This window comes from Camelus dromedarius, chromosome 1, assembly GCF_036321535.1.
Source record: "Camelus dromedarius isolate mCamDro1 chromosome 1, mCamDro1.pat, whole genome shotgun sequence".
Lineage (NCBI taxonomy): Eukaryota > Metazoa > Chordata > Mammalia > Artiodactyla > Camelidae > Camelus > Camelus dromedarius.
Genome location: NC_087436.1, coordinates 89,824,884 through 89,852,258, shown reverse-complemented (window position 1 = coordinate 89,852,258; position 27,375 = coordinate 89,824,884). Strand labels below are relative to the sequence as shown.

At 38.5% G+C, this 27,375-nt stretch overlaps 1 protein-coding gene across 4 annotated transcripts in view; it reads right to left on the bottom strand.

Annotated features, from left to right (window-relative positions):
* The window catches only part of GABRA2 (gamma-aminobutyric acid type A receptor subunit alpha2), a 110,627-nt gene extending 106,843 nt beyond the window's left edge, over positions 1-3,784 (bottom strand). The window contains exons 1-3 of one of the 4 annotated variants that reach the window (XM_064486960.1): positions 3,347-3,784; positions 2,279-2,367; positions 187-356 (exon numbers count right to left, since the gene is read on the bottom strand). Coding sequence is in view for 3 of the 4 variants with exons in the window: in XM_064486955.1 (XP_064343025.1) it covers positions 187-356; positions 2,279-2,367; positions 2,904-2,919 (275 nt within the window). In the remaining variant the exon portion in view is untranslated. The other 3 variants (XM_064486955.1, XM_010980335.3, XM_064486975.1) reach the window with 3 other exon arrangements.
* Between the last annotated feature and the right edge of the window lie 23,591 nt (positions 3,785-27,375).

Sequence of the window (27,375 nt, the reverse complement as noted above, 5' to 3'; positions counted from 1 at the left end):
AGTGATGTTACACTGCATTTAGAAAGGTACAAAAACCAAAGGGACCCCTGACATAATTCTTCAGTGATTTGAATATTAATTGGAAAATGAACTGCCTCCTTGGAGGCACAAAATTTCTCTTCCTTCCTCATAAATGTCTTTTCTTTTTATGTCTTTTTCTCTTTTAAAGCAAGATGATTTCCTTACTTTGGGTATACCTCCACCCAATGGCCAAGTGCAATATAGACATCAGGGAAACTCCGCTGGCTGTGTGCCAGGCTCCAATGTAGCCAGGAGGTGGAGGTGGGCTCTGGGAGGATCAGCAGCACACACACAGCTGCAGAAAGCCTTGGAGGAGGACCCCTCCTGACTGGTCTCTGAGGAAAGTGACAGAGGTCATCCAAAGATTAAAATGCTTAGCTATTTTGTATGTGCGTGTGTGGGTGTGTGTGCGTGAGATAAATTTGCGGAAAGAATAAATGGTCTTAAAATATCACCGGAAAAGGGTTAGCAACAGTGATTTTCTCCATTATTTCTCCATCAGAAAGCCAGAGACCTGATTTTGTGACATTCAGCAATTTGGTGCAGAAGCAACTGGATGTATAAAACAGAATGTCCCTTTTCACTGCCATTTTTTTTTTTTTTTTTTACCCAGAATGATTCAGAGATTTAAATTACTGGCCCCAAAAAAGAATCGTTTATATAATAGAATAAAATACTGGCATGAACATTACAGGTCAAATATAGAACAGAAAACTAGTAGATGGAAATATGGATAAGGACTGAGGACTTTCAGTGATTATTAACTAGCCACAGTTTACTTACTCCTTTAAAATCAAAGATTACATGTAATTGCATTCTGATCAAGGTGTATTGTGTGAAATATCAGTGACAGAATTTATTTGCATTTAAATGATTACACAGCTAGTAGCTAAAAATAGCAGTAATACATAAAAAAATTGGTAACCAACTTCAAATACTCTCTTGATAGAAAAGAAAATATTAAAATACTGATATAAACATTTTTAAATTATGTAAGCAAATTATTTCATAACTTCAAGCCTCAAAAGTTTTTATATTGCCTTAAGCTAATTTTAAAAACAGTCCCTAAGATAGTCATAAACTTCCACTTAGGGATTTTTCATGGGAAAGTGTTTTTTAATCACATACCACATTTGCTTTCTAAAGTCAATACTAAGATTTTAAATGAAGAGATACTTTCCAATTAAAAACAAGGCTTTATAAAGAGATCCCTCAATTCTAGAAAGTATTTTCATACTTTGACAATTACTCAGACAGGAAAATAAAAATTTCAAATGGAAATAAAGGCATTACAAAATCATAGAGACTAACTGTTCTTTTTTTTAAAGGAATGGTTACATGGACATTCTTATGAATTTTACATTTTAAGTCTTCTGGTATTTTGAAAACCATAGCCTAAATTTAGGTAGTAAATAAAAGATGGCCACTTTTCTGATTTTTATGATCAGACTACAATTAAGATGAAGTTATTGAAAGCAATAGAACTTTAATTTCATGTTTGTAGAATATAAGCAAAATAAAATTGGTTACATTTTCAAAATAAGTACTTTTTATGACAGGACAATTTTAGGAATAAAAAAATCTCTAAATCAATAATATGAAAAGTTGATTAATAAATCAAGCTTTTGTTTTATTGTTTGTGATTGTGAAGTTGTATACTACCTCCACCTAGAGGTTTGAGACTCACACATCATTTGGTTTTTCTATATTGACTGAAAGAGCCAAAACCACTTAAGAAAAAAAAAAAGGAAGGAAGCAAGAAAACCAAAAAGAAAGAAAAAAGAAAAGAAGTTAACACTTAAATCATTTTAGTTTGTGTTTTTCTCTTTGGCTGAAAGGAAAACAGTTGGCTTCTTTACTGAATTTTAGTGTTAGTACAGTGGCTCATAACTTAACCACTTCAATTCCTTGCAAGAATATGTCATTCAAAGGATATTCTTTTCTTTGGTGATCTCTTTTCCTTTCTCTTTCTTTCTTTCTTTCTTTCTTTCTTTCTTTCTTTTCTTTCTTTTCTTTCTTTTCTTTCTTTCTTAAATGTTTCTATTCGTTTTTGTCTTTAATAACTAAAAACAAGAAGCAGTGAACTTTTACTTGTCTGCCCTTTATAGTTCAGTTTTCTGGCACAACCTTTTTTCAAGAGAAATGATCCTTCAGAATACTTCAGATTCGCAAAAAGCCACCTCTGTTTTGATGGCATTCAAGAAATACACCTTTACCCTGAATTTAAAATGTCAAAAACAGTAAATAAGTGTCTCACCTGGCTGGGTCCCACACCAAGAAAACAAGAAGCAGCAACTGCATGCTGTGGACGTTCAGTTTCGTCTTCATCGCCACTCTTTGTAAAGTCTTGGAAGAAAAACAAAACAGACTTAAAATTACATTCAGTCTCACCAACCAAATGGCCCCAAAGAATAACATTTCCACTGGGAATTAGAGTTAAAGCATATGGAGATTATTCCAGCGGAGTGAGTGTAGGCTGTGATGACCCAAGGATTTTTTCTTTTCTTTTCTTTTCTTTTCTTTCTTTTCTTCTCTGGGAAGAAAGACGACCAAATAATCAGACTTTGCTCTGCCAGGAACTTCCCCCAGCCCCATCGTAAGCAAACACTGTTTTGTGCACACACACGTAATAATAACACACGGGACCCTGAGCTAGAGAATAGAATGGTTTGGAGGGGAGAGCGAAAAAGGGGAGGAGAGATGGGTACTTGGTGCCACAGTCCCCTCCACCAAGACCACCCCCGCATTCACAGCGAGAAAAGCAAAGGGCAGCCAGCCCACTTTTTTCGATTATTATTCTTTCATTACAATGAACTGCAGTCCTCACGTCTTCACTACTTCACTCTCTTTAAAATAAATTAAAATAAAATAAATAAAATAACCTCCCTCACTGCCCATCCACAGTTGCCCAAGACCACGTCTTGGAGGCAGACGGGTTCGGATTAACTGCTGCGAAACGACGCGTTTGACAGCTGTTCCGGAGCCGAGGATCACAATCCGAGCAGGAGCGCGAGGCTCCGGGATCCAGCAGAGGCAGGCAGGCAGCGGCGATCACCGAGTGCAAAGTTGGAGACTATAAAAGAGACAGGCTAACGTGCTGCCCGGCCGGGCGGGCGTCTCGGGTTTTATTGTAGTTGCAAATACGCTTCTGGTGAAGAGTATCGAAATTGTTTTTTAAATGTTCTGGGGAGGAGGGGGCGACCCGAGCCTCCTCGGTTGCCAGCGAGCATCTGAGAGTCGGGTGGGGGGAGATGAGGCATGCACGGGAGGCAAAGGTAAATGGGGAAGTCATGGTCCCAGCTGGGACCAACGCGTGCGACCTTACCAGAAACAGCAAGCAGAACTGGGTGTTTTCCTCCCTTTGCCCTGATCTCGAATAGATAGGAAACTTGAGAGAGAGAGAGAGAGAGAGAGAGAGAGAGAGAGAGAGAGAGAGAGAGAGAGAGAGATTGAGGGAGAGAGATTGAGGGAGAGAGGGAGAGAGGGAGAGAGAGAGAGAGATTGCAGCAGCCGGGCGAGCGGGGAGCGATGAGCTGATGGAAGCCGAAGGAGAGCGTGAGGAGCGGTGGCAGCGGCGGCGCGAGGAGTAGAAGGAGGCGAAGGCGTCCGTAGTGGCGGTGATGGGCGGAGGAGGAGGAAGAGGAGGAGGGGGAAGCGTTGGCAGGAGCGGGAGGGGTGGGGGGGATGCGAGCAGCGGCGCGGTGCGCGCAGGCAGCAGCGGGCACGAGCCCCACGCCTGGAGTAGGAGGAGCCAGGCCTGGGAGGAGGGCTAACGAGGTTCCCCCGAACGCAGGGACCCCGTACCCCCGCCCGGATCCCGGGTAACCTCCCGCCGCCCGCCGCGCACCTGCAGCGGCACAGCCCCGGGCGGCGGCGAGCGCGCGGGTGCGCCCGGAGCACCGCTCCCCGCGCCCACGCCGCGCCAGAGGAGCTGAGCCCACGCGCCGCCTGGGACTGCTCCCCGCCGCCGCCCGCCGGGGCTCCCCGGAGGCCCCGAGGTTCCTGGGGGGCTGCGGGTGGGTGCTGGTGTGGAGTCGGGAATGCAGTGTGTCTGTGCAGCCCTAGATCCCCGGGGCGTCGCCCTGCCGCCTGCCCCCTAACATGCCCTAGCTCTGGAGAGACGTGGCTGCCGAGAAGAGGTGAAGAGGTACCGCTCCCGAGGGAGCGCGAGGGGACTAATCACGCCTGTACTTGGTCATCGGCGCAACCACGGAGCGCCAAGTTCCAGGCATGTTGCGTGGAATCAAACAGCAGGAAGTTTCTTTGATTTTCTGAGCCCTCTTGCTGTACCACACTCATTCCTTCACACTCCTGCCATCAGCACCAATTTTCCCTCAAAGCTCTGTGGGCTGGAGACTTCCCAGGAGCCGGTCAGTAAAGTCCATTATACACCTTGGGAAACCCGCTCCCTCTCAGCAATTCTTCCCCCCAATCTCTTTTCACAGGCAACCTCCCGAGCTGGTCATCAAACTCAATCGACCACTCTAAAAAAGTTTACATCCTCCCCCAACCCCCCCACCCCCACCCCCACCCAAACCCCCACCCCCACTGCCAGCAGGAGGGGACCTGATTTTTCTATTACCGCCACAAGTTCTTTCCCCACAGAGGACAATGTGGTAGGTGTTGAGGTCTTCTCTTTTCAGGGCTTTTTTGCTGGCTTGGAGACCTGTTGTAATTTCAGCCCCAGCAGTACACTTGCAGCACCGTGTTTGATCTGTGTCATTTCTCTTTATCTGAGATGATAAAATCCAAACGTGCAACTTGAGCAACAACAGAAAGAACATTTTCCTTTTTTGTACTGCACATAAGACAGAATGCTATGTACACCTTACTAAGACAAAGCAGAGTGGGTGTTTCTCATCAAGAAGTTGTTATAAATGTGAGACATTTTAAAAGAAAAAAAGAGAAAGGTCTGCTGATACATTTCCGTCGTTTAACATTCAGTCAATATACGCCAAATACTTCAATTTCCTAAGTTATGAACCCCAAATTCAGATGTTTTTCCTGGATGGTGCAGTTTTCATAACAGGCACTGCTAATCTACAGTAAATTTTAGCTTTGCTTTGAAGATTATGTGAGGAGAGTAAAACCTTTACATTGTAAATATTTCAAGCTGTTCTTTTTAACCTATTAATCACCACTTTCTGAATGAGCATTTAATAAGCTACAACCTAAACAAACATTTGCTCTATTTAGCTGCCTCTGTGAAGAACACCAACCAGCCTTCTCCTCCATCATTAATATTCTCTTCCTGACTTGCCCACTGCAGAGTCTAATTGAAATTCAAAAAGATAAAAAGCATGCCATTTAAAACCTTGCAACTAGGGAATCTAAACATCTCCTACTTGGTGTGAACACTTCACTTCCTACTGTATTTTCCTATTTTCCATTTCCATGACTCAACCTTCATTTAGCTCTCTATCGCTTCACTATTTATATTATTACTAAATTGTTTATATTATTATAATGGTGGTCGAACAGCTCATGGTTTCTTTCCAACCTTAGTTGCTATGCTACAAAATCTCCCTTTCATGAATGTAACACTTTTTTTGTAAATATCTTTGTACATTATTTTCATACTTATCACGATAGTCCCTTGGATTCTAATGATGAATGATGGAATTTAGTTTTAATTGCTTTATCTCAAAATTTGTATTTATTGAAATTTGTTCTAAAAAATTAGCTTTTCCCACTAGCATCCTTAATAAATTTCTAATCTCATTGCTATATGACCCATTTATATGGAACTTCACAAAGTTCAAACTATTTTTGATGATTTCACCACTTACTTTTTGAAAAACTGTATGCTAGAACAGTCTGTGGATTTGGATATGCACTTACTTGAGAGAGACTTAGTAAAAGCTAGATTCAAAAAATTCACTACAAAAACCGTGATTTTTAGTTCTTCCCCACAAAATGCTTTACAATGTTATTGAAGCTGGATAGCTGTGATTTAAACTTCAAAGCACACATTAAAGGAAATGGAAATCAGAAAACTGATTGCAAGCAGTGGACCTCTACCTTTATAGAAATATCTATACTGATATTTCACTGTGTTACTAATCCAGCCAAATTTTTTTCTAGGATTGTCCAGCTCCCATAAATATCTGATAAATCCAGTCTGATTTCCTTCTTTCCTCTCTGTAATGGAGTGCATCGAACTGCCTGTGATTTGAGAGCTGGCCTGTGTAGGTCATGACTAAGCTCTTCCTACCCACTCCTTTTGGAGCAGGTCCTAAGGCAACCAATGCCGTAGAAGATCTGACAACTAATTGGTGGCCAGTAAACCCATTCCCACCCCAGCTCAGGCAGCACAAAACCTTCTGCTTGACCATGTTTCAGTTACTTTCCCGTGATTTGGATGGGACGGGGGCGGGGGTCACTTCTTACATATTCCCATCCCTGACACCCAAGTCCCTAAGGAGATTTCCACATGAGGACCAAAAATAAAAGAAGATGAAGAATTTAAGGATCGTGGTTTTGTCTGATTTTGTTTCCTGATAGCTCACAATATTGTACCATTTTAAAATTCATTTAAAATTTAAAATTCACAAAACTGTTCATGTTTTTTAGCAGCTATTTTGTAGAGCTTCCATTTTTAGGGCTCAGCTATATAAAGACTTGGCACTACTGCTCCAGGGAACTACTACTCTGTAATCTATATATAGGGAACCTCACGAATCTTTGGGTTTTACAAGATAATATGTCTATATAAGGATATAGAATAGATGTACGTATATATTATATATGCATACGTGCACACAGATGTACAGATAGTTCTCGGTAGAAAGGTGTCTGGACTAATACAGATAGGCAGAAGGATTTAATGAGACTAGCATTTATATAACACATTTCTACGAAATGCTTTTAGCCTGACTGCCACATAATTTGGGCTTAGTGATTTTTACATACTTTGAAGAGAAGTACCAGAATTGGTTCAACAAGAATAGCATCTCACCATATTTACAAATTTTAAAATACCAGCATGTATTTCATATAATAAATATATATACACTTTACAGACTTTCCTATGTGAGTCATTCATTCAAATGAGAATATATATTTGTGCAAAAATAGGGACTAAAGCAGAGATTATCCTGTTTTCACAGAATTAAATACTAGTCGGTACTCTTCGCCAGGATGCTTTACTAGTTTCAGCAGGTTTGGAGTGCAAGTCTATTCTCACATATTGACCACACTGTAATTGAGGAAAAAAAAAAAAAAACTGGAGCAAATACAAATTTGGTAATTCTCAAGTCAAAACTATGACCGTCAAGCTCCATTTTTTCCTGTAAGTTGCATTTAGATCAATGGTTCTAATATGTCCACTAGGCTCTAAGATTTTGCAAGAAGTAACAGCTGGAAAGTGGGAGGAACTAGCCTTATAAACAAATAATTCCAAAATTCCTCTGCTAAATAAATGTATCTAGGGCACATTTCATTAGAGCTAAATATATCACATATACTAGCTTGGATAAACTATGCACATTACCTTCTTAAAACAGATTAACTCTCTGTTTATAAAATAATTTTACAAACCTTACCCAACTTGCAAATCAAATATATCACACATTCAGGATACCCTAGTGGTTTCTAAGATTTAAAAAAACCAACTACTTACATCAAATACATATACAGAGTAATTTGTGAGGAAATCCTTTTGCTTTCCTTTTGTGAAATTATAGACAGAATTTGTTTCCAGGCTCTTCAGCTGCTTTCTAAAACAAAGAGAACATTCCAGTAATACAGACCAAAAGCTCCCTCATTGGAAAATACACTGTTCATTTCATTGAAGAATAAGCTACTACATGATGGACAGCTTTTGCCTATGAGGCATGTTCCCTAAATAATAATAATTGTAATGAAAATAATAAACATAAACGTATAATATCTTCATTAGTATAAAAACTTGGATCCCATTCTAAGTACTTCAGATTTATTTAATTACTCTTCAAAGCAAAAGTTACATTATTGTTACTCCCATTTCACTGATACAAAACTTAAGGCACAAAAAGGTCAAGTTAACTTATGACCTTCCAGTGGAGGAGCCAGGTGTAGAGCCCAAGCAGTCTGGGTCCATGCTTAATGTCTATACTGCACTGCCTCTGTTGTTCCTTGACAGCCTAAATTCAGCTTCCCATGTGTAGTCTCACCCTTTAAACTTTGGACAAAATGTTTAACTGATGACATGTTGGTGTTATCTGAGTAGTATAAGTCTGTTAGTGACAGCCATATATTCATTTAACGAGTCTAATTGAGTGTCTGTTATGTACAAGACACCATTAGACACCACTCTGGATACAATGATGATAAGGCATGGTCCCTACTCTCATGGGAGATTATATCAAATTGAAAAGGCATGAAATAATATATGTTGTTAATTGCGAACAAATTAACGACCAAGGCCTATACATGTTCTCTAAAAACTGTATGTTTCTAAATCAATACCTTTACTAAGTAATAACGTGCAGCTTGAGAAAAAGAATGCAACATAGGGCGTGTTTCTTTGAATAATTCACAAATCTAGTTGTTACCATGTAACAATTAATAAGTTGATTCTTATTATTAAGAAGACTATTAAGTACTTTCCATGATGCAAAAAGCCACTTAAGAAGAAGCCCCTAGGACCAGGAAATGATCACATCCAGAGTGAGAAAAAAGATCTATTTTATATGCATATTTTCTGAATAATAACAACTCATCAAACAAAATGTTGCAGAGGAAGCCAGTAATAATAACAACAAAATCAGAGGAGGGAGGACGTCCAAGACCTAGTTTGGGCCTATTTGTATACATCTCAGGTGAGAGAAGATTGGTTTCACCTGAAGGATTATTCCCATATCATTTTTTTTTTTAGCATCCAAAACTCTTTCATCATGAGAGGAAGAGAGGATATACTTAGTGTGAAGAAATAAGTGAAACCATAAACAGGCCATGAGTATTTCATGGTCAGTCAGAGAGACATGAAAGAGAAAATAGAAACCAATTATTTCTAAGAAAAAGTGAAAAATACCATGGCAAATTCATTATGGATATCAAATTATTTTAAATAATGATATGTAGACCATTTCCCTTTCTAGAGAACTCTTTGTATTTGCCAGAGTATCTTGCTCATAGATGCCCGATAAATAATTGCTGATTTCTTTGTAGAGTTAAGCACTTTGGAATACAAATTGGGAGCCTTAGTGCCAGAGTTTAAAATGCCATGACCTTGGGCAATCACAGCTACAACATACTGGTAACTCTCAAAGCTTTCTCCACCTCTCACAGCTCACTGTACATCACTGGTAGACAACATCTTTCCTCGAAAGGCATCTCCTCTGATGTTCTCTATTGTATCATACCACCATCCTCCCACCAAAATCTCCCAAACTGGGAGTCATTCTCAACTGTTTTTCCTCAGCACCCTCCTATACACACACACACACACACACACACACACACTTACTGTTGCTGAGAAAATACCTCCTATCTATCCATTATTCTGATCCACTCTGCCCCTTACCGATTCCATCGCCTTGGCCTTGCCCTCATTTGGTCCACTGCAGTACCAATAAGAAATTGCTTACTAACTGGTTTCTCTACCTCCAATCTCAGTTTTCTTCAGTTTATTCCCTACAGGTCCAGCGAAGAGTTTTCCAAAACCAATTTGATAGAGTCTCTCAACCATTTAAAATTCTTTGTTGATAAACATATAAGGTGCAAACTCTTTTGCACATCGTATCTGATCCATTTATATCTCTAGCCTCAACTATGATCTTTCCATCAACACGTTGTCTCTCTCACACACACATGTGCACACTCACACATACACATCAATCACCATAATCAGCATTCATTTCTCAACATCATCCTGTTCTCTATGCTCCCTACAAGTGAAAATGTTTGTTTCTCTCAATGGCCAGTAGCTTCATTGTCTCTATGCTTTGGCTTTCCATTGCCCCCTTCAACTGGAATGCCATTTTCACATCATCTACTTGGTGAGTGCTTTAAACTTCAGCCCTGTTGAGGTGGGGAGCCCCATGAAAAAGATCAACAGGACCCCCAGGCAGGGCCACTACTCTCCTGCTGGCACCATCATGTTCCCTGGCCCAGTGGCATTATCTCACTTTTTAAACTCTGAAACAGCTTACTTTCAGGAACTTACCCCTAAGATTCTATTGGTTCCCTGAGCTAACTCCTGATTGGTCCATTTGTAGTGCTTTATTTGCATGGCGCTCACTCCTGATTGGTCCATTTCCCTCACTCCTGATTGGTCCATTTCTACAAAGCTTTTTCTCAATTAGTCACCTTTGTCTATGTGACTTATTTGCATATGATGTTATAAAGTGTTGCAAAGTCTAGATTGGTAGCCTATAAAAGTCTATGTAAACATACAGATGGGGTCCAGAGCTTGGAATGTTAACTCCTCTGGGCCCGCTGGCATAATAAACCTGAGTTCTCCAACCCTCCAAGTGCTGCTTGGTCTCTCCCCCAATCCAGGTTGCTGTCACAACTGAGCTATAACACTGAGCTGTAACACACTTTGCTGCAACACTATAAACTATTTTTTATCTGTCCAGATAAAATTGTTCACATCATCCTTTTGAGCTCCTGCTGAACTTAGCACAGGCATTTAACCTGAAACCTAGAATATCATGTTAAACTTATTTATTAACTTTCTATCTCATGCCTGTGAGCCTCACCTTAATCATCTTTACCTTCCAAGTGTCTAGCACAGACCAGGTGTATATAATCTTTCAGGAACTTCTTGAGGAATAAATGAAAGAATGAATGAATCAATGAATGAGTAAACAACCTAATGAATAAGTGAGAGAATACGTGAGCATCTGCACCATTATTTGCAAGTGAGAAACGCCATGCTTTCTTTAGAGGAAATGAGATTCAAGAAAGAGTAGTGGTGAAGCGCTCAGACTCCAATGCTAAACACTTAGGTTCAAATCCTAGTTCTGCTGCCTACTCACTGTGCAACCTTGGGTAAATTGCTTAGCCTCCCTAGGCTTCAGTTGTCTTACCCACAGAATAAGGGTAATTGTAGAACCAGCTTCACGTGGTTAATGTGAGCGTTCTACGAGTTGATGCAAGTGCACTGAATGTCACCTGGGTCAGAGACAACACCGTGCAGTGTGTCAAGTGTCTGAAAGCCACTGGCTTACTGCCTTGACATTTAGTAGGTGAGATTCAGTTGCACTCCTCACTCTTGAATTTATTGAATTTTTCGACTCTTTCCCTATATGCTCCCATCCACTCTTTCCCACTAGCATTCAGGTTCCCACCTTCACAGAATGATCGGTTGGAGCCCTCCTCGTACACCCACATTCTCTTATGTTGCCTTATTTTTTTTCTCATGAATACATGGTTTTCCTCATTCTCTCGCTCTCTTTTTTTCTGCCCTTTTTTTCTTGTCCTCTTTTTAGTATACCATGCCCTCCTTTTCATTCCAGCTCGGCCTGCATTTCCATCTTTTGTTAGTTCTCTAATGTCCCCCTTTCCTCCCTCTTTCTTGATATTTATATATAGCATGTCTGCTTCTGTGCACACACTTGTCTTTAGCATATGGAAAAAGATGTGTTTATAAGAGGACATACAGGCAGGAAATTGTCCATTTCATCCAATGGGAATGTGAGTGCTTCTGCTGCCAATACACGGGCATCCCTGTCTGTGTTTCTGTGCATAGGTCTCTCTATAAACCATGCTATTAAATCCACTCAAGTGTATTTTGTGGCTTATTATACGAACTGAATAGAAAAATCAAGTGACTTTCACTTTTGAACTGGCCACTGATTTTCCTTCAATAAAGAAATTGCCAAGTGTTTGATCGGTTGTTTCAAAAAGACCCATATCGGTAACATCTACAGAACCAAAGACACTAATTAACGTAGAAGCTTCCAGCCACTCTCTGGATCATCCACTGGATTATAATAGGGTTTCAAGTCATTATTCCTTTTTTGTGACTTCTGGGTCTTTTCTCATGCTATTCAGTTGGAAGATAAAAGCAAGAGTACTTTTTGAATTATGAGTTAAGAGTTAACAAAGTATCCTTAAAGAATATTTTTTGAGGCGGGCTATTTTAAGAGGCTTCTGGCAGACATTAGTAATACCCAGCAAATATTGCTAGTTTCCAGCCTAGATGATGAGCAGATTGAATTTGCCTACTCTCCTTGAAATTAGAGGTGGCAATGGAATTTGCTCTGGCCAATGATCATTGGGCAAAAGAGACACGGGCCATTTCCACGTGGAGGCTGAGTGTGCCTGTGTCTATTTACCATGTGGCCTCCTCCGCTGTCTGGTTGCAGCCAGCGATACTCCAAATGGTCCTTGAGTGAGGACAACAAAGGTCAGAGCTCCTTGCTGACCTGCGGTGGACATACAGAATGAATGAAAAATAAATATTTGTTGTTTTAAGCCGCTAACATTTGGGGGGTGGGGGGGTGTTTAACCATGAAATGACTTGGTCTAACCTGACCACTGGGGATAAAGAGAAAAGGAAGTTTTGTTGTGTGTGGGTTTTTTTTTTTTTTTTTGATATGAAACATTGAATGATGGAGTGGCATGCAAAATGTTTTCCTGCACAGAAACTTTATGAACCACCCTGAAATCATAGCATATAAATATTTTCTTATCTAAGTCTGAAGAAATTGATTTCTTTGGTTTTTGGTAACACTTTGGTTTTATTTCCATTTCTTAATTGTTCTTCGCTTTCTTTCTCCACCTAAACACCCAGAGGGATTGAGACAAAGTCTGCAGGTGTTCTTGACAAATAGTCCATCTGAACCTCTGCTTCATCCTGCCCCACAGAAACACAGACCCTGGATGTGGTGCTGAGGAGGAAGGTGTACGGTATTTACTAAGTTCCAGCAAGAGCTCTGATAACCGAAACATCTGCCAGGTCCCAGAAATGGGCTGGAAAAAAATGACAAAAAGAGAAGGGGTGAGACAAAGAGGCTGACTGGGACAGCTACTGCTAGATGTTAAAGTGATGGGAGGTGGATAAGAACACTGGTTCTGATGAAGAATTCACATTAGGAATATACCTCCATATCTCAACTACATAAAGAAAAACAAAAGAAATTGACTCTGACCTGAATATAGTGAAAAAATTTTAAAGGCATGTCCAGAGATTTCCAACAAGTTAGAAAAGGCAAGTTAGTCACAAATTTTAATACCAATTCTGTTGTTGTTATTATACAATTCACTGGAGCAGAAATATTCAGGTTCAAATGCTTTTAGGTAGTCAATCAACATAATGCAAGTACCAATGATTGCAAAAATTTAACATGCAAATTGCAAGAAGAAAAATAGACTCATCTTTAACAAGTTCTTAAGGGACCAGAAACTATGATATCTCTCTTTTCATCCCTCATCGTACTTCTCATGGTGTAGACACTCAATAAGTCTTAATATAAGAAAGTCAGGCTGTGTCAAGGAGTGTATGTATATTGTTCACTGCAGTTCATTTGTCCTGCCTTTATCCATTTTGACCCTCAGCCTGGTCTTCATGCAGTGCTCTGGGTTATCTGTCCAAAATAGCCATTTGTTCATCACACTCATAACTTAAAATCCTTCCCATAGTTCCTGTTTCTCATAAGATCAAGACCAAAATCCTTACCATAGCCATAGTTGGTCCTGCACTCCTTGACTCCTGCCTGGCCTTGAACCATTATTCCCTTTGCTCTCATCAATCTTCACCTTCTTCAGTTCCTGGAATGTGCCAAGCTTCCTACTGCCAGTTCTCCTCCTGCCACAGGTCACTGTAGCACACGTTTCCTCTGCTGGAAATCTCTTACCCCTTCCACTCACTTATGCATCCTTCATACAAAAAATAGGAAGCACTTCCTCAAGAAGCCTTCCTTGACATAGCACCACCCCCCTACTTATCTCTGTTAGTTTTTTTTTTGTTATATGTGCTTCCTCTTAGAGAATTTGTCTCTGTTTTTATATTATTATGTGTGATTACTTGATTAAAATCTAGGGGGAGGGAAATAGCTCAGTGATAGAGCACATGCTTAGCATGCATAAGGTCCTGGGTTCACTCTCAGTACCCTCATTAAAAACAAAAATCTATTGACAGAGCTGTACGTTCCATTGTTCAGGGACCATGTTTATTTTTACTTAACGTTGCAACCCTTGCAATTAGTGCCCTGCATGACATAGAGTAAGCACTCAATACATAGGTGTTGAAAAAAATGAATAAATAAACCAATGTGTAACATAGGATTAGATGTATAACATTACCTTCAAAACTAGCCACTCATATCCCTAAAAAGAAATCTGCAGTCCAGTAACTTGGATCGTTGCCACATTCGTAGTCTATGGAGAACTCATAGCTCAAGACCATGCCATTGTCCCTCTGCATTTATGAGAAATAAGAAGAGGGGATACTCAGTGTTAGAACTCGGTGGGGAAGGGGGGTGGCTGAGGGAGACAATATTTCAATCAAGGTAGGCCAGTAAGAGGAAATGATAAGAAAGATAATCATGTTTTGGTTCATGATGAGGAAAGCTGTTTCTACTCATCCAGTAGCATTTGGTAATAGTGGAAGCCAATGAATTCTTGACTTCAAAGGATAAGACCACATATAGATATTTTCCAGTCTTGGAGGATTCATCATCCCAACATATCTCGCCTTAGTACATTCTGCCTAGAATGGGTGTGATTTATCCTTATTTCCCTAGAAGGCAGGACTAATTAGCAGCCCCCTATGAACCATATATGGATGTAGGATCTGTAAGTATTCTAAAAGGCTCTTTGCCATATAGGAGTTGTAGTGAATGGAATAGAAGATGACTTTTATTTCTTTTATAGTCTTATAGTGTGAAAACTCACCTTATCTACTAAGGGACTAATTTCCCAAAGAATTTTATTACAAATGGGAATTTGCTTTTTACATCAGTCCTTCCTAAGTCCTAAGCTCTTAAGTCAAATGAACTGTTTATCTGTCCCATTCATATTCCTATCAATCCAAATGTATTCTCAGAGAAATATATTTTACATAATTCAAATATATAACTACATGAATATTGACATACACACACACACACACACACACACACACATATATGTATATATATATATATATATTTTTTTTTTTTTAGCATGATCTGAACTAATCAATTAAGACTCCAGAGTTAGTGAGTTAGTTGCTGAACAAATCTGGCCTGCCACCTGTTTTCATGTATAAAAATTTACTGGGTCATAGCCATGCCCATTTGTCTAGGTATTGTCTTTAGCTGCTTTTGTGCTAGAATGGCAGAACTGAGTGGTCACAACAGAACCTACATTGCCCACAAAGCTTGACATCTCTATTTGACCTTTTAAGACAGAAAGTTTGCCAACCTTTGAACTAACTCAAAAAGTCACACGTGCCATCTGAATGGCAATTCAGAAATGTTGAACAGAGTGGTTCCTAGACACCTTCTTCCTTTAATTTCTATTTGGAAGGTTCCTTTCTAGCTCCTGGGGGAAGAGTCTTCCATTAGTGTCAAAAACAAAACAAAAAATGCCTTGGTAAATTAAATAATTATTTTTCAAAAATAAGAATTAAAAAATATTTTATATACAATTTATAGAATGTAAAGCCCTACACAGGCCTTATTTGAAATTAAAAAGAGAAAGAAATAAAACAAAACAAGGTCACCATCCTCAAGAAAGCGTTTGATTAAAGAAAGCATAATCCGCACCAAAAATCTGAAATAAGAGGACTTGTGAGCATTTAACACATCAATGAATGACTTTCCTCTGTGTTCCATATCATCTTCTACTTGTGTTATCACACTATATTGCAAAACAAAATGTTCATTTATCTCCCCAAGTGGAAAGTGAACTCCTTGAGGACAGGAGCTAATGATTTATGACTGTGGACCCTTCTGTGTAGCACAGTGATGAGTTCTCAATAAAAAATTTGTTGAAAGAAAGGATGAATGGTTGTATGGATAGATGACTAGGTCAAGTGAATGCTGCTGCTCTGTGTGATTATACCAGCTCTTGGTCATCAGATCCTGAAACAGGTTGGCCTGGAGAGGTAAAAATGTGTTTTGTGGAAATAAATTCTTTCCTACTTGGTAATTCTATGAATACTGATGTTGTTGTTAGCTGTTCATTGTTACTCATACTTAGCAGAGGAATTTCCTGGTGTTTCAGCATAGTTTATGTCTTTTGCCTCAGGATTGTTCTAAAACATTTCTACTACTTAACTGAACTAAACAACTATAACAATAGCAATTCACATCAGTTAAAGTTTTATCAGTGTATCTGAAAGCAGAGATAAAAATGAAACTGAATCGAGTCAAGAGCCAATTGGATTCTTTATTCAGATATTGTCGTCTGCCAATTATCAAGCAATTGTCTACAAAATGAAATTCTAATGTATTGGTCTCTCTGTAGGTGAATATGAATATGATCTATTATGTGTTGACTTGTCTATTATTTGGTAGAAATTATGGGTATCTGAACAAAATATGGAGGTGGCTATGGAAAGAGGGAGATCTCCTTAAAATATAGAGTAGAAACACTGATTTACTGCTTGAAAATATTAGTGCGACAACTTAAGTATTCTTAGCACTAGTTAAGAATAAACAAAACTTTGGGGGAAAATAAAGCAAGGGGGTGGCTTTTGTTCCTGTAATATTTTTCTTTGGTCATTTAACTGCTCCCCAGGATGGATTCCACCCTAGGCTCTGAAAATAACTAGAACAAAAGAATATAGAGACACCTGGAACCAGTTTGATTATCAGTCCTCAAGTCAGTCATGCTGGGGTTCCATTCTGATCTGTCTTTATAGTTGCTGTAACAGAGTTCTTTGGTTGAGCTTAAGTTCCAACCAATATTTGGTTTTGATAAGTGGGATCACACTTCATTCTTCTACACTTGACTCTCGCTTTGGTTCCCTCTTTAATGTTCTCACTCTGTAAATAATCAGCTACTGTTTTCTTCTTCCTAGTCTTCCTGGGACCTCAAATCACAATCCTGAACTCTGCATCCCTCTAGCTCTGTTCTCATTTCCTTGTTTTCTCTCTTCCTTTACATTCTCTTAGGGTTTTCCCTAACAGTGGAAGAGGGTCTGGCCCCTTAAATAGCACAGGCTGACAAAGTTTAATGGATAAAGAAGTATTCTGACTTTAGAGGATCACAGGCCCAAGTGTTAACAAGGGAACTTCCATGCCCGCTAAACCTATCCCACCATCTGTGGGACTGTGTCTGATCTATAAAGCTGAATAATTTCAAGATCCCATTGACTTTACTTATTAAGTCATCCAGGAAATTACTGAAGAATCCTCTCACTACCACCACCCCACAAGCTGGTTTATTCATTATATTTTCTGGTTTTAATTCATTTTAAATATTTCAGTATCGGTAGTATGACATGTGTGTGTGGACAAGTTAAATTTAACTAACACTCTGGAGGGAGTTAGTTAGCCTAAGAAATGTCTCAATATGAATCAACCCTTTTGGGTTAATTAATTTGCATAATCCCTAGGAGAAATAAATTTTGTTGGTCATAGCAAAGGGATTCAAGATATGTGAACAGTTAAGAGGAGTTTAAGAGAACTCAGTGTCCTTGCATGAATAAGATATGAGGGGACCATGCTCGGCAACAATCTATGCCCAAAATATTGCCCTCCGTGTCTAAGGCCCTTGACCTGGAGACGTCTTGCCCCTGGATCCAATTACAAAGACTGTAGATGTTGCCATTAGGACTTCTTATGTCCCCTTAAGAGTGAGTGTTTTTCTGTGAACCTGAGGGCAAAAGAGCAAAACTCTCTTCACTGAGCTGAAAAAGTTCTGTGACTGTGCTGCTTATTAATGAATATCCTCTGGTTTGGGCAGATTTTGGTTTAAGATTTACTTTCATTGTGGCTTAACATTTGATTGAGAGGTTGCAAAAGGTCTAACCTGGGGTGGGGACTGATGTTTACCAAAAGAACCTGACTTTACTAAAGGACCAAATTGGTTTGGGCACACTCGGGTAATCTGGAACTGTTCACAGGAACTGTAGAGTTTAAAAATGAGAAAACAAGGAGTGAGCAGCTAGTATTTAAGAAAGAGTTGCCAGGGCTTTATACGTGGCACAGGGCCAAAGGTAACAGCAGTGAACAAGTGGTTAGAGTGGGTACAGAAAGGGAAGGGTTACTCACACCTGAGTCTAGGCTCTTGGACCTGGACAAGGTCTCCCTGGGAAAAGAAGCTTATAGTCTAAGTAGGAAAGCTTGTGGCAGAAAAGGTACTTTATTTCTAGAACAGTTACAGATAATACAGAAACTAATTCTTGAACGTGATTATTGGTATACAAGTGAGCCAGAGATATTTGAAGTCTTAGCATGCTTCCCCAAAGAAAGCCCACCATGGCACATGCTAGCACGGACAAGACTGGTATTGAAAGATTACAGATTTATAGCCGTGGGTCAGTGCTCAGGAGAAAGATGAAAGGTTTGCCAGTCTAAGCTACTGGCTAAAAAAGTCATTAAATTCTATTAGACTCTCTTCTTGGGGGAGGGAATGATTAATGAGTTAATAACCAGAGTTGGGAAAACTAGAACATTGTAGGAACAGGAAACTGAGCACAGCTTTGTACCATTCCACCTTGGGAAGGTCTGCATTGTCCCCACGCACAGATTAACATTTACATCACAGTCTGTTTGGAGAAAATTAGTATCCCCTTTCTCCTCATTCTCCATATTCTCTTTCTCTAAAAGCAGCAGATAAAAAAAGAAATGCTTCTGGTTCTTTCTATTTGGCTGAAACACTGGCTGCAACTACCGGGTGCCAGGAAAGGAGAGATACTATAAATAACTTTATTTTCTTTAGTAAATTACATTTCATACAAATTCTATCATATTTAATACAGTAGAAGTAAAGAGTTTATAAACAGTCTTTTTTTTTCAATTGAAACAGTCTATAGTCACATTTTAAGAATTTGGTAAAAAAAAAATAATTTTTCACTTATCTATTAATCATCCAAATTAAAAAAAATGTAAATGTACACCAAGTCCATATAGTGCACGGGATCTGCATAAGTTAAGGAATTTGGCTGTATAGCCCAAGATATTTCTGTTTAATGACTGAGTAATTAAAATGAACCATTAATTTATGAGCGTTATCAATTATCTTTACAAACAACTGTTCTTACCGAATTTGCCAAACCTCTCGAACATCTTCATCCTGTAGCGAAGTAGCAAGCAGTGTTAAAAGAAAGTGGAGAGAGAGAGACAGTTCATTTTGGCTGCAGTAACGGAGCCAACGTCTCCATTTTTAGTAAAACTTAATAATAACTCACATTTATCAAGCCTCTAGACTCTACATGACACTATACAGAGCAGTTCAGACACAGCATCTCACCAGTTTTTTCCTAACAGCCCTCTCAGATATTAGCTCTGCTTTAAAGATGAGGAGAATCAGATTCAATCTGGTTAAGTTATTCATTCAAGATCACAGGGCCACTCAGAGCTGCGTTCTGACTTTCATAAGCCCTTAGGCACTTATGCCTTTGTGGACCCCTTCCTCCATAAACAAACAAACAAACAAACAAGCAAACAAATAATATTTTGTTGACTATGTAACTATGAAGACAATTATTATCTTGGCTAGATTCACTATTATATGTTCATTGCTCTTATGGTCAGTTGTCTCTTTCTGATTTTAAGAGAATTTAAAATTAAAATAGACACCATGCCTACTGTGCCTAAAAGTTAAGCTGGCCCTGCAGGTACAGGATTAAACTCAGACCTATGAAGTGAGCTAAAAACCTATGCCCTTCAGTTTCCTCCCCTCATCTCTGTCACCATTAAATCACCAACCTCACCTTCTTTTCCACTGCACTCAAACTTAAAACAAAAAAAAAGTGTATTAATATATCAGTGTTACCCTGAATTCTATGAGTTTGCAGAATTCCAGTTCCTTTGCTTCCAAGATATAACATTCCAGAATTAATTGAGAAATGTACAAAAATTGTCACAGCATTTGCAATGCTGCAAAGTGAAAGGATGTGTTTTGTTCATAATCATTTGAACTCTTAAAGCTGTAAAGAACAAAGATGCCTAACCTATCTTTACCGTTCATTTCTGTGTTATTGAACCAAAACTGCCTGCAGGTGCATGGGGCTATTTAAAGGGAATTGTAAATCGCTTTCATATCTTACTAACGTAGTGAGGATGTATAAATAGTGGCGCATGGCAGATAATTAGTTTATGCCACACATTATTGTGCTTACGAGCATCTGGATATCAACCACTTGGCAAGGCAGACAAAGGAAGTTATTGTGAACAAAATACTACAAGTCATTTGCAAAACGCTGAGTGGTGAATATTCAAGGGACAAAAGAATATGTTACACTTGCGCTAACGTTTAAGATTGTAGCTAAGTAAGGCAATTTAGAGAAATAGTAACTAAGCTTTGCAATCAGGTAATAGTGTACGTAATATTTCAGGCAATGGTGTGCGTAATTTTTCCTTTTATTACTTTCTTATAAAAATGATAAGAGAACAAAAGTATACGTAAAAACACAGGTATTATATAAATTGTACTTTCCTACTTTACAGAAAACTAGTAGAAAAAATTAGAAATGTTTATTCCTAGAAAAGAATAGATATATAATATGTGTGTGGATGTGTGTGTATACAGTATACCATACTCTGTAAATTCCAAAAGAAATTCTAGGCTACATTGGCATTCTCTCTCTTGTCACAGTTGGAAATCTGTCCAGTCACAGAGAAGGCGTGCCTAGAGCCCTTGCAAACTATGGGCAGTTTCTCTCTCATATCCCAGGTACCATACAGCTTGGCAGTGGATAGGCCTTGTGCTTGGTACTCACTGCAACATCCAGAGCTTTGTCTTCCCTACTGTCCAAACAGCTCAGCTTCTCTGTAGGTAACGTCTTCAGTATGTGGCCTCTTACCCATTTTTGCTGCTAGTATTTCCTGCTTTTCACTACTTTTTACTAGTACCTCAAGTCCCATAATTTTGTCTGTATGGCTCTGCAACCCCTTCCTTGACCATGCTCTTGTCCTTGCTCACCTAACTCAGATTCCGTGATGCATTGCCCTGTCCATTACCCTACATAGACCCCTTCACTTTCTCCTCTCTTACTTTATTGAACTAATTTGAGAAAAGCCCAACCCAGTGTGAACCCAACTCTTGACATACTCTGTGCCGGCACCTGGGCAGCTGCACGTGCCCAGAAAGACATGTCATGACCAAAACCCTCCAGTGAACATGTAGTGCCCCAGGGCCATCCTACTGTATTTCTTTAGACAGTTTTCTGTCTCTTACTCAGTTGCATGATTATTTCATTCCTTCTTGTCTCTCCTCAAAGCATCCACAACTCCTCCCTGTCTTACTCTCTGCTGATTATTTTGCTTCTCAGAGAAAACAGAAGCAAAATGTAAGAGAGAGAGCTTCTCTATGCCCAAGCCACCTAGTCTAAAATCCTACGTGTACCCACATCTTCTACCTGTACACTGGCCCCCGTTCCATCTTGTCCATCAAAGACATAACTCCACTAATTTTCCCCATTCACTTCACAGCACGAGTTTTTCCCTGACTACAGGTTCATTCCCATCCACAGACCAACATACTATAAAATATTAAAAATAAACAAGGACCTAAAACCCTTCTCTCCAACCTATGTTCTCCTAAAGCTACTGTCTAATCCATTTGCTTCTCTTTTAGCAATCTTCCTCAGAAAAAGATCTATACTTGAAGTTTCCACTGCTTTCCCATTTTTCTCTTGGAGTCATTATCACCCCAATCCCATCACTGAAAGAACTCATGTCAGTGACACCAATGGCCTGCATGCTGCCATTTGTAAGGATCACTTACTTCTCAGAGCTCACTTAATTAACAGCATTTGAAACAGTTGCTCACACCTGTCTCCTTGAAATACTCTCCTTACTGGACGTCTCAGGTCCCACTTTATCTGGTCACCCTCATAGCCATTCCTTCTTTGTCTCCTTTGCTGAGTGCTCATCTCCCCTACCTTCAGAGTGGCCAATGCTCCACTCTCAGTCTGTATTTCTTTACTCTCTGTGCTCACCCTCTAGGTAACTTTATCCCTTCCTGGCTTTGAATACCATCTATACGCTGACCCTCCAGTCTAATCTCTGCTTTAGAACTGCTCCTGAATTCCAGACTCACATGTCTATGTGCTCACTTGGCATTTCCATTTGGATGTTTAATAGGCACAGCAAGCTGATCATGTCCAGTACTGAACTCAGGGTAATCATCCCCCAAATATGCCCTCCACATGGTCCTCTCCAGCCTCATAAATGGCAGTTTCACTCTTTACGTTGTTCAGATCCCAAATACTAAGTCCTCATGGACGTCCAGTCTTCCCTCCCAATCCATCTGCAGGAGTTTTGTTTCTACTTTCAAAATGTCTAGAATTCTTCTCATGCTCACTGAATCTACTGTTTTGTCCAAACTGAAGTCTGTTACTTTGACTGAAAACTGCTGTTGAAGGTTCTCTGCAACTCTCCTGGCCTCCCTATATCCTCTACCCTACACACCTGCATCGCTGTGTAAGAGAGGCTTGGGTTTCCACTCCAGCCATGTGGGAGCTCAGCTCACTGCACAAGCTGCCCTCAGGGGGTTGGGAGTGGACAGCAGATACATATATATATATAAAATTCTGACCAGTTTTGAGCATTTTTCATTTTTTAAAGTCACTTAAAATAAGTGATATTTCCAATCAGAGTAATATATACATGATTAAAACCCCCAATATTATATACATATATCCTGAAAATCTAAACTCTGCTTTTCACCCCTAAGTTGCTCCATCTCAGAGGCAAAAACGTCTTTTAACCTTTTAACATTTTTTCTCTTAACAGTTATTTCCTCTATATTCAAGCAAAATACACAGATTTATATTTTCTGGTTATTTGATTTCAAGTATTATCTCCAGAGGTCCTGCTCTGAGGATTTAGTCCCCTTACCTCCCCACCTCTCTATCTCATTGGCCCTATTTAGTTTTATCACTATTTCTAGTTGAATGAATAAATAGTGCATACATGATTATGGTTAGGTAAATATTTTGGCCTAGAGGACCAAGTAGGGAAATTCTTGTTCCATTTTATTTCTTTTACAGTATTTCCTTTTTCCCTGAAGTTTTAATTATCTTGCAGTTTTTTGACTATATCGTGGAGTGTTTTTTCAAACGTTCATGAAGTCAGGAATTCTACTGAGGTCGTCTCTCTCTTTACTTCTTTTTAAGAATCTTTTAAGTGTTTCCAGTTTTATTGTGAAATAATTAAAATATATCATTATATAAGTTTAAAGTATATAGCATGATGGTTTGATTTACATTCATTGTGGACTGATTACTGCATTAGGTTTAGTTAACATCCATCATTTCATATAGATAAAATAAGAAGAAAAGCAAACAATTTCTCATTGTATTGAGAACTCTTAAGATCACTCTCTTAACAACTTTCTTTTTTGTAGTTTTCTTTTTAAAAATTTTTTATTGAAGTATAGCTGATTTGCAATATTGTGTTAGTTTTAGTTATACACAGAGTGATTCAGTTATCCATATATACATATTTTTAGATTATTTTCCATTATAGGTTATTACCAGATATTGAATACAGTTCCCTGTGTTATATAGTAAATCTTTGTTGCAAATACATTTGAATTTATTCAAATATATGTGTATCTGTTAATCCTATACTCATAATTTATCCCTCCCCGGCTTTCCCCTTTGGTAACCATAAGTTTGTTTCCTATGTCTGTGAGTCTGTTTCTATTATGTAAATAGATTCATTTGTATTATTTTTTAGATTCTATATATAAGTGACATGTAATATTTGTCTTCTCTGACTTATTTCACTTAGTATGATAATTTCTAGGTCTATCCATGTTGCTGTTGCAAATTGCAACACTTCATTCTTTTTTATGACTAATATTCTAGTATATGTGTGTGTATTTTATATATATATATATATATATATATAATATATATATATATGTATTATATATCTCACATCTTCTTTATCCATTTGCTGATGGACTCTTAGGTTGCTTCCGTGTCTTGGTTATTGTAAATAGTGCTGCTATGAACATTGGAGTGTATGTGTCTTTACGAATTTGAGTTTTCTCTGGATATATGCCTAGGAGTGGGATTGGCGGATCATATTATAGCTCTATTTTTAGCTTTTTAAGGAACCACCATACTGTTTTCCATAGTGGCTGCACCAATTTACATTCCCACCAGCAGTGTAGGAGGGTTTCTTCTTCTCCACATCTTCTCCAGCATATATTATTTGTAGACTTTTTGATGGTAATCATTCTGACCAGTGTGAGGTGATACGTTGTTATGGTTTTGATTTGCATTTCTTTAATAATTGGTGATGTTGAGCATCTTTTCATGTGTCTTTTGGCCTTTTGTATGTCTTCTTTGAAGAAATGTCTATTTAGGTCTTCTGCTCATTTTTTGACTGGACAACTTTCTTACATATCATATAGCAGTGTAAGCTGCAGTTGTCATGTTGTACATGACATCCCTACTACTTATTTATCTTATAACTTTTTTCCCTTCTGATGACCTGCCTATTAGAGTCTTCATTCTGTTTTAAACTGAATGACAGGATTTTTGACAAAAGTATTTATTCAAGTTTCATTTTATCACTTATAATAAGGCGATAGGACAATCTTCTATGTACAATGCAGGGTTATTATGAGCATTAAATGAACCATGTAAGAAAACACTTTATCTACAGAAAGCTGAAAATGCATGGTGGTATTATTACTGTTATTTTTTAAATTGCCATTCTCATGTTGTGTTATTATGTCAATTTCACAAATGCAAGATGCTAAATTCAAGAGTTCAGAAAGGAAGTTCTTCCATCAGTAACTGCCTGAGCAATCCAGATTAGTATTTGGCTGGTAGGCAGCAGAGTATCTGAAGGAACACAGGCTTTGTAATGAAAAGATCTGGATTTGAAACTTGGATTTTTCACTAACTGACTCTAGTTCAGTCATACACTAGCTGTTGTATTGAACCCAAGAACATAACAAAAATTCACCTCGAAATATTGCTTTCATTTTCTTTTGTGATTTGACTTGAATTTTACATTGAAAGGCTCTGATTTTATTTTCAGCTTAGTATCTTGAAAAACTTTCTCATTTAGGACACTGTGGGAAACCAGAAGAAACACCATCTGTTGACACTGTGAAATCAGCACCCTAAGAAGGGAATTTGAACATTTCCTTTTTTATTATTTATTTAATATATTTATCCCTCCCCTCCCTTCCTGTAGCCCCTCTGTTTACTGAGATATCAAGTCAAAGCTAGCACATTGTTTGACAATAAAAATAGTTATGAAGAGTGAGTTTCCAAAAGGATATGCTCCTGACAATTGTCTTAAGTTCCTTCTCAGGAGTCACTTACATGCTATTGCTGTTCACACTGGCTGCCCTAAAACTCACTCCGAGGATGCATCATCTTTAATCCTGTTCAGTAAAATGTTGATTATAATTACCCCTAAGCCACTTGTCTCCTTCTCTCCAGCCATCCATTTTAACTTCTAATCCCTGGATTTTTTTTTTTTTTTTTTTTTTTTTTTTTTTGCTGCTGATATAATTCAGAACTATTGAGTTCATTGACAAATTTTAGAAACTGATTGATTAAACCCTATTGAATAAGACACTAAATTTTTGTTAGCTTTCACCCAGGATTTTTCTATGTATATATATATATATATATATATATATATATATATAAATCTAGCTTTTGCTTTGGTTTTTGCTCTTTGTTTGCAGGAATGTTATGCATGTCTCAACAGAGAGGCCATACTTTAACAAAACCAGGCACGCGTTCAAATGTATTTTCAAAATAATAGCCCTACCTTTTACCTAATGGACAGTCAAATGACTCACTGTGGTGTCCCTTTTATCATTTCTTTTCATCAGGAATGTCTCTCAAGTTTGGGAGATAATATGAAACAACCACGCTTGCCTGTAGCTGGTCACTGGCCCCTGTCAAAATCAGAATTGGGACTTAATGCAGCTCTAGTCCTTCCTTTTTACCAAAGGAAGTCTTTTGAAAAGTTAATCTGATGATTCTCTGACCCACTGATGAGCAGCAGAAAAATGCAGGCCACCATGTCCAGCCTGGTGGAGCCCTTACTGGGAGAACGCAGGACGACAAGACAGGGTAAGTTGGAGTCGGGAATGAGGGCTGAACGTGCTTCCGTTTCTCTAAAATAAGCTGCTCTGCTCAGGTTTTCTCCATTCTCCAACCTTCTTTGAGAAGTGATGGTAGCAATAAACACTACCTGACATTTGCAAAGCACCAGGATTTTTTTTTTCATTTTGCATTTCTTTTGACCCACTCTGAGGAAGACAGATGACTTTACCCCCAATTTACAGAAGAAGAAATCGAGACATGAACAGATGAGGTGAGACAGTACGGGACATGGTTGAATATCCAGCCTTAGTCCTCAGACAGAGGTTAGTTCACATTCCTATTCAGCCATTGATTGTGTATTTCACCTCCTTCTAAGCCTCCATTTCTCATGTAGAAAGTGAGGGTAACAATATTTATGCAGACGGATCGATAGGAGGATTAGATGGGATACGTATGGTGCCTGGTTTAGAGTAAATACTCACAAATGCTAACTATCTCACTGGGGACTCACGATAAAGCTAAGCTTAGAACCAGGATACTCTCTTTCCACTAAATCACATAAAAATTGGCTAACACAGATTTTCAAGTTTAAGAAAAATTCTCTACATGACTGGACACAAATCCGTTTTATTCTGAGAATTTGAAACTGAATTGGGAGCTCTTTATTTTTCTTTGTAGTTCTTTCTGCTATTTCTCTCTTCTTATGAAGTGATTTTCTCTCTCTCTCACTCTTTGTTTTTTTAGAAGACTCATCTGTTTCATTTTGTGTTTTCCAAATAAGCACTTTAAATTATTTGTATTATGTTTTTCAAAATTAACAAATAAGAAACTGATAAATATTGTTGATGTAGTGTTAAGGCTGAATTTGTAAAGTGAGCCATATATGTGTTTAATTTAACTTTAAACCTTATTTAAATAAATATGTAATGATAAGAATAAATAAATGTATAATGACAAGAATAGGTTGAAAGCTTCAGAAAGATACCAGTCAACTGATTCTTAAATTTTTTCATCGTAAGAAGCTATTTTTGCCTGGATTGTTCTGCAGCAACATTGCCCTTTCAAAATAAAAGTCACCAGTTATTCTAAGCCACAGATATATACATACTCATAAATACCAGTATCATAAGAAAATCAATAGTAGGTATAAAATTCACTTTCACAGTGAATCTAATAAAATAATACATACAATTCTTAAGCATTTTAGCTTGACAAAAGCATACATATGCATTTAC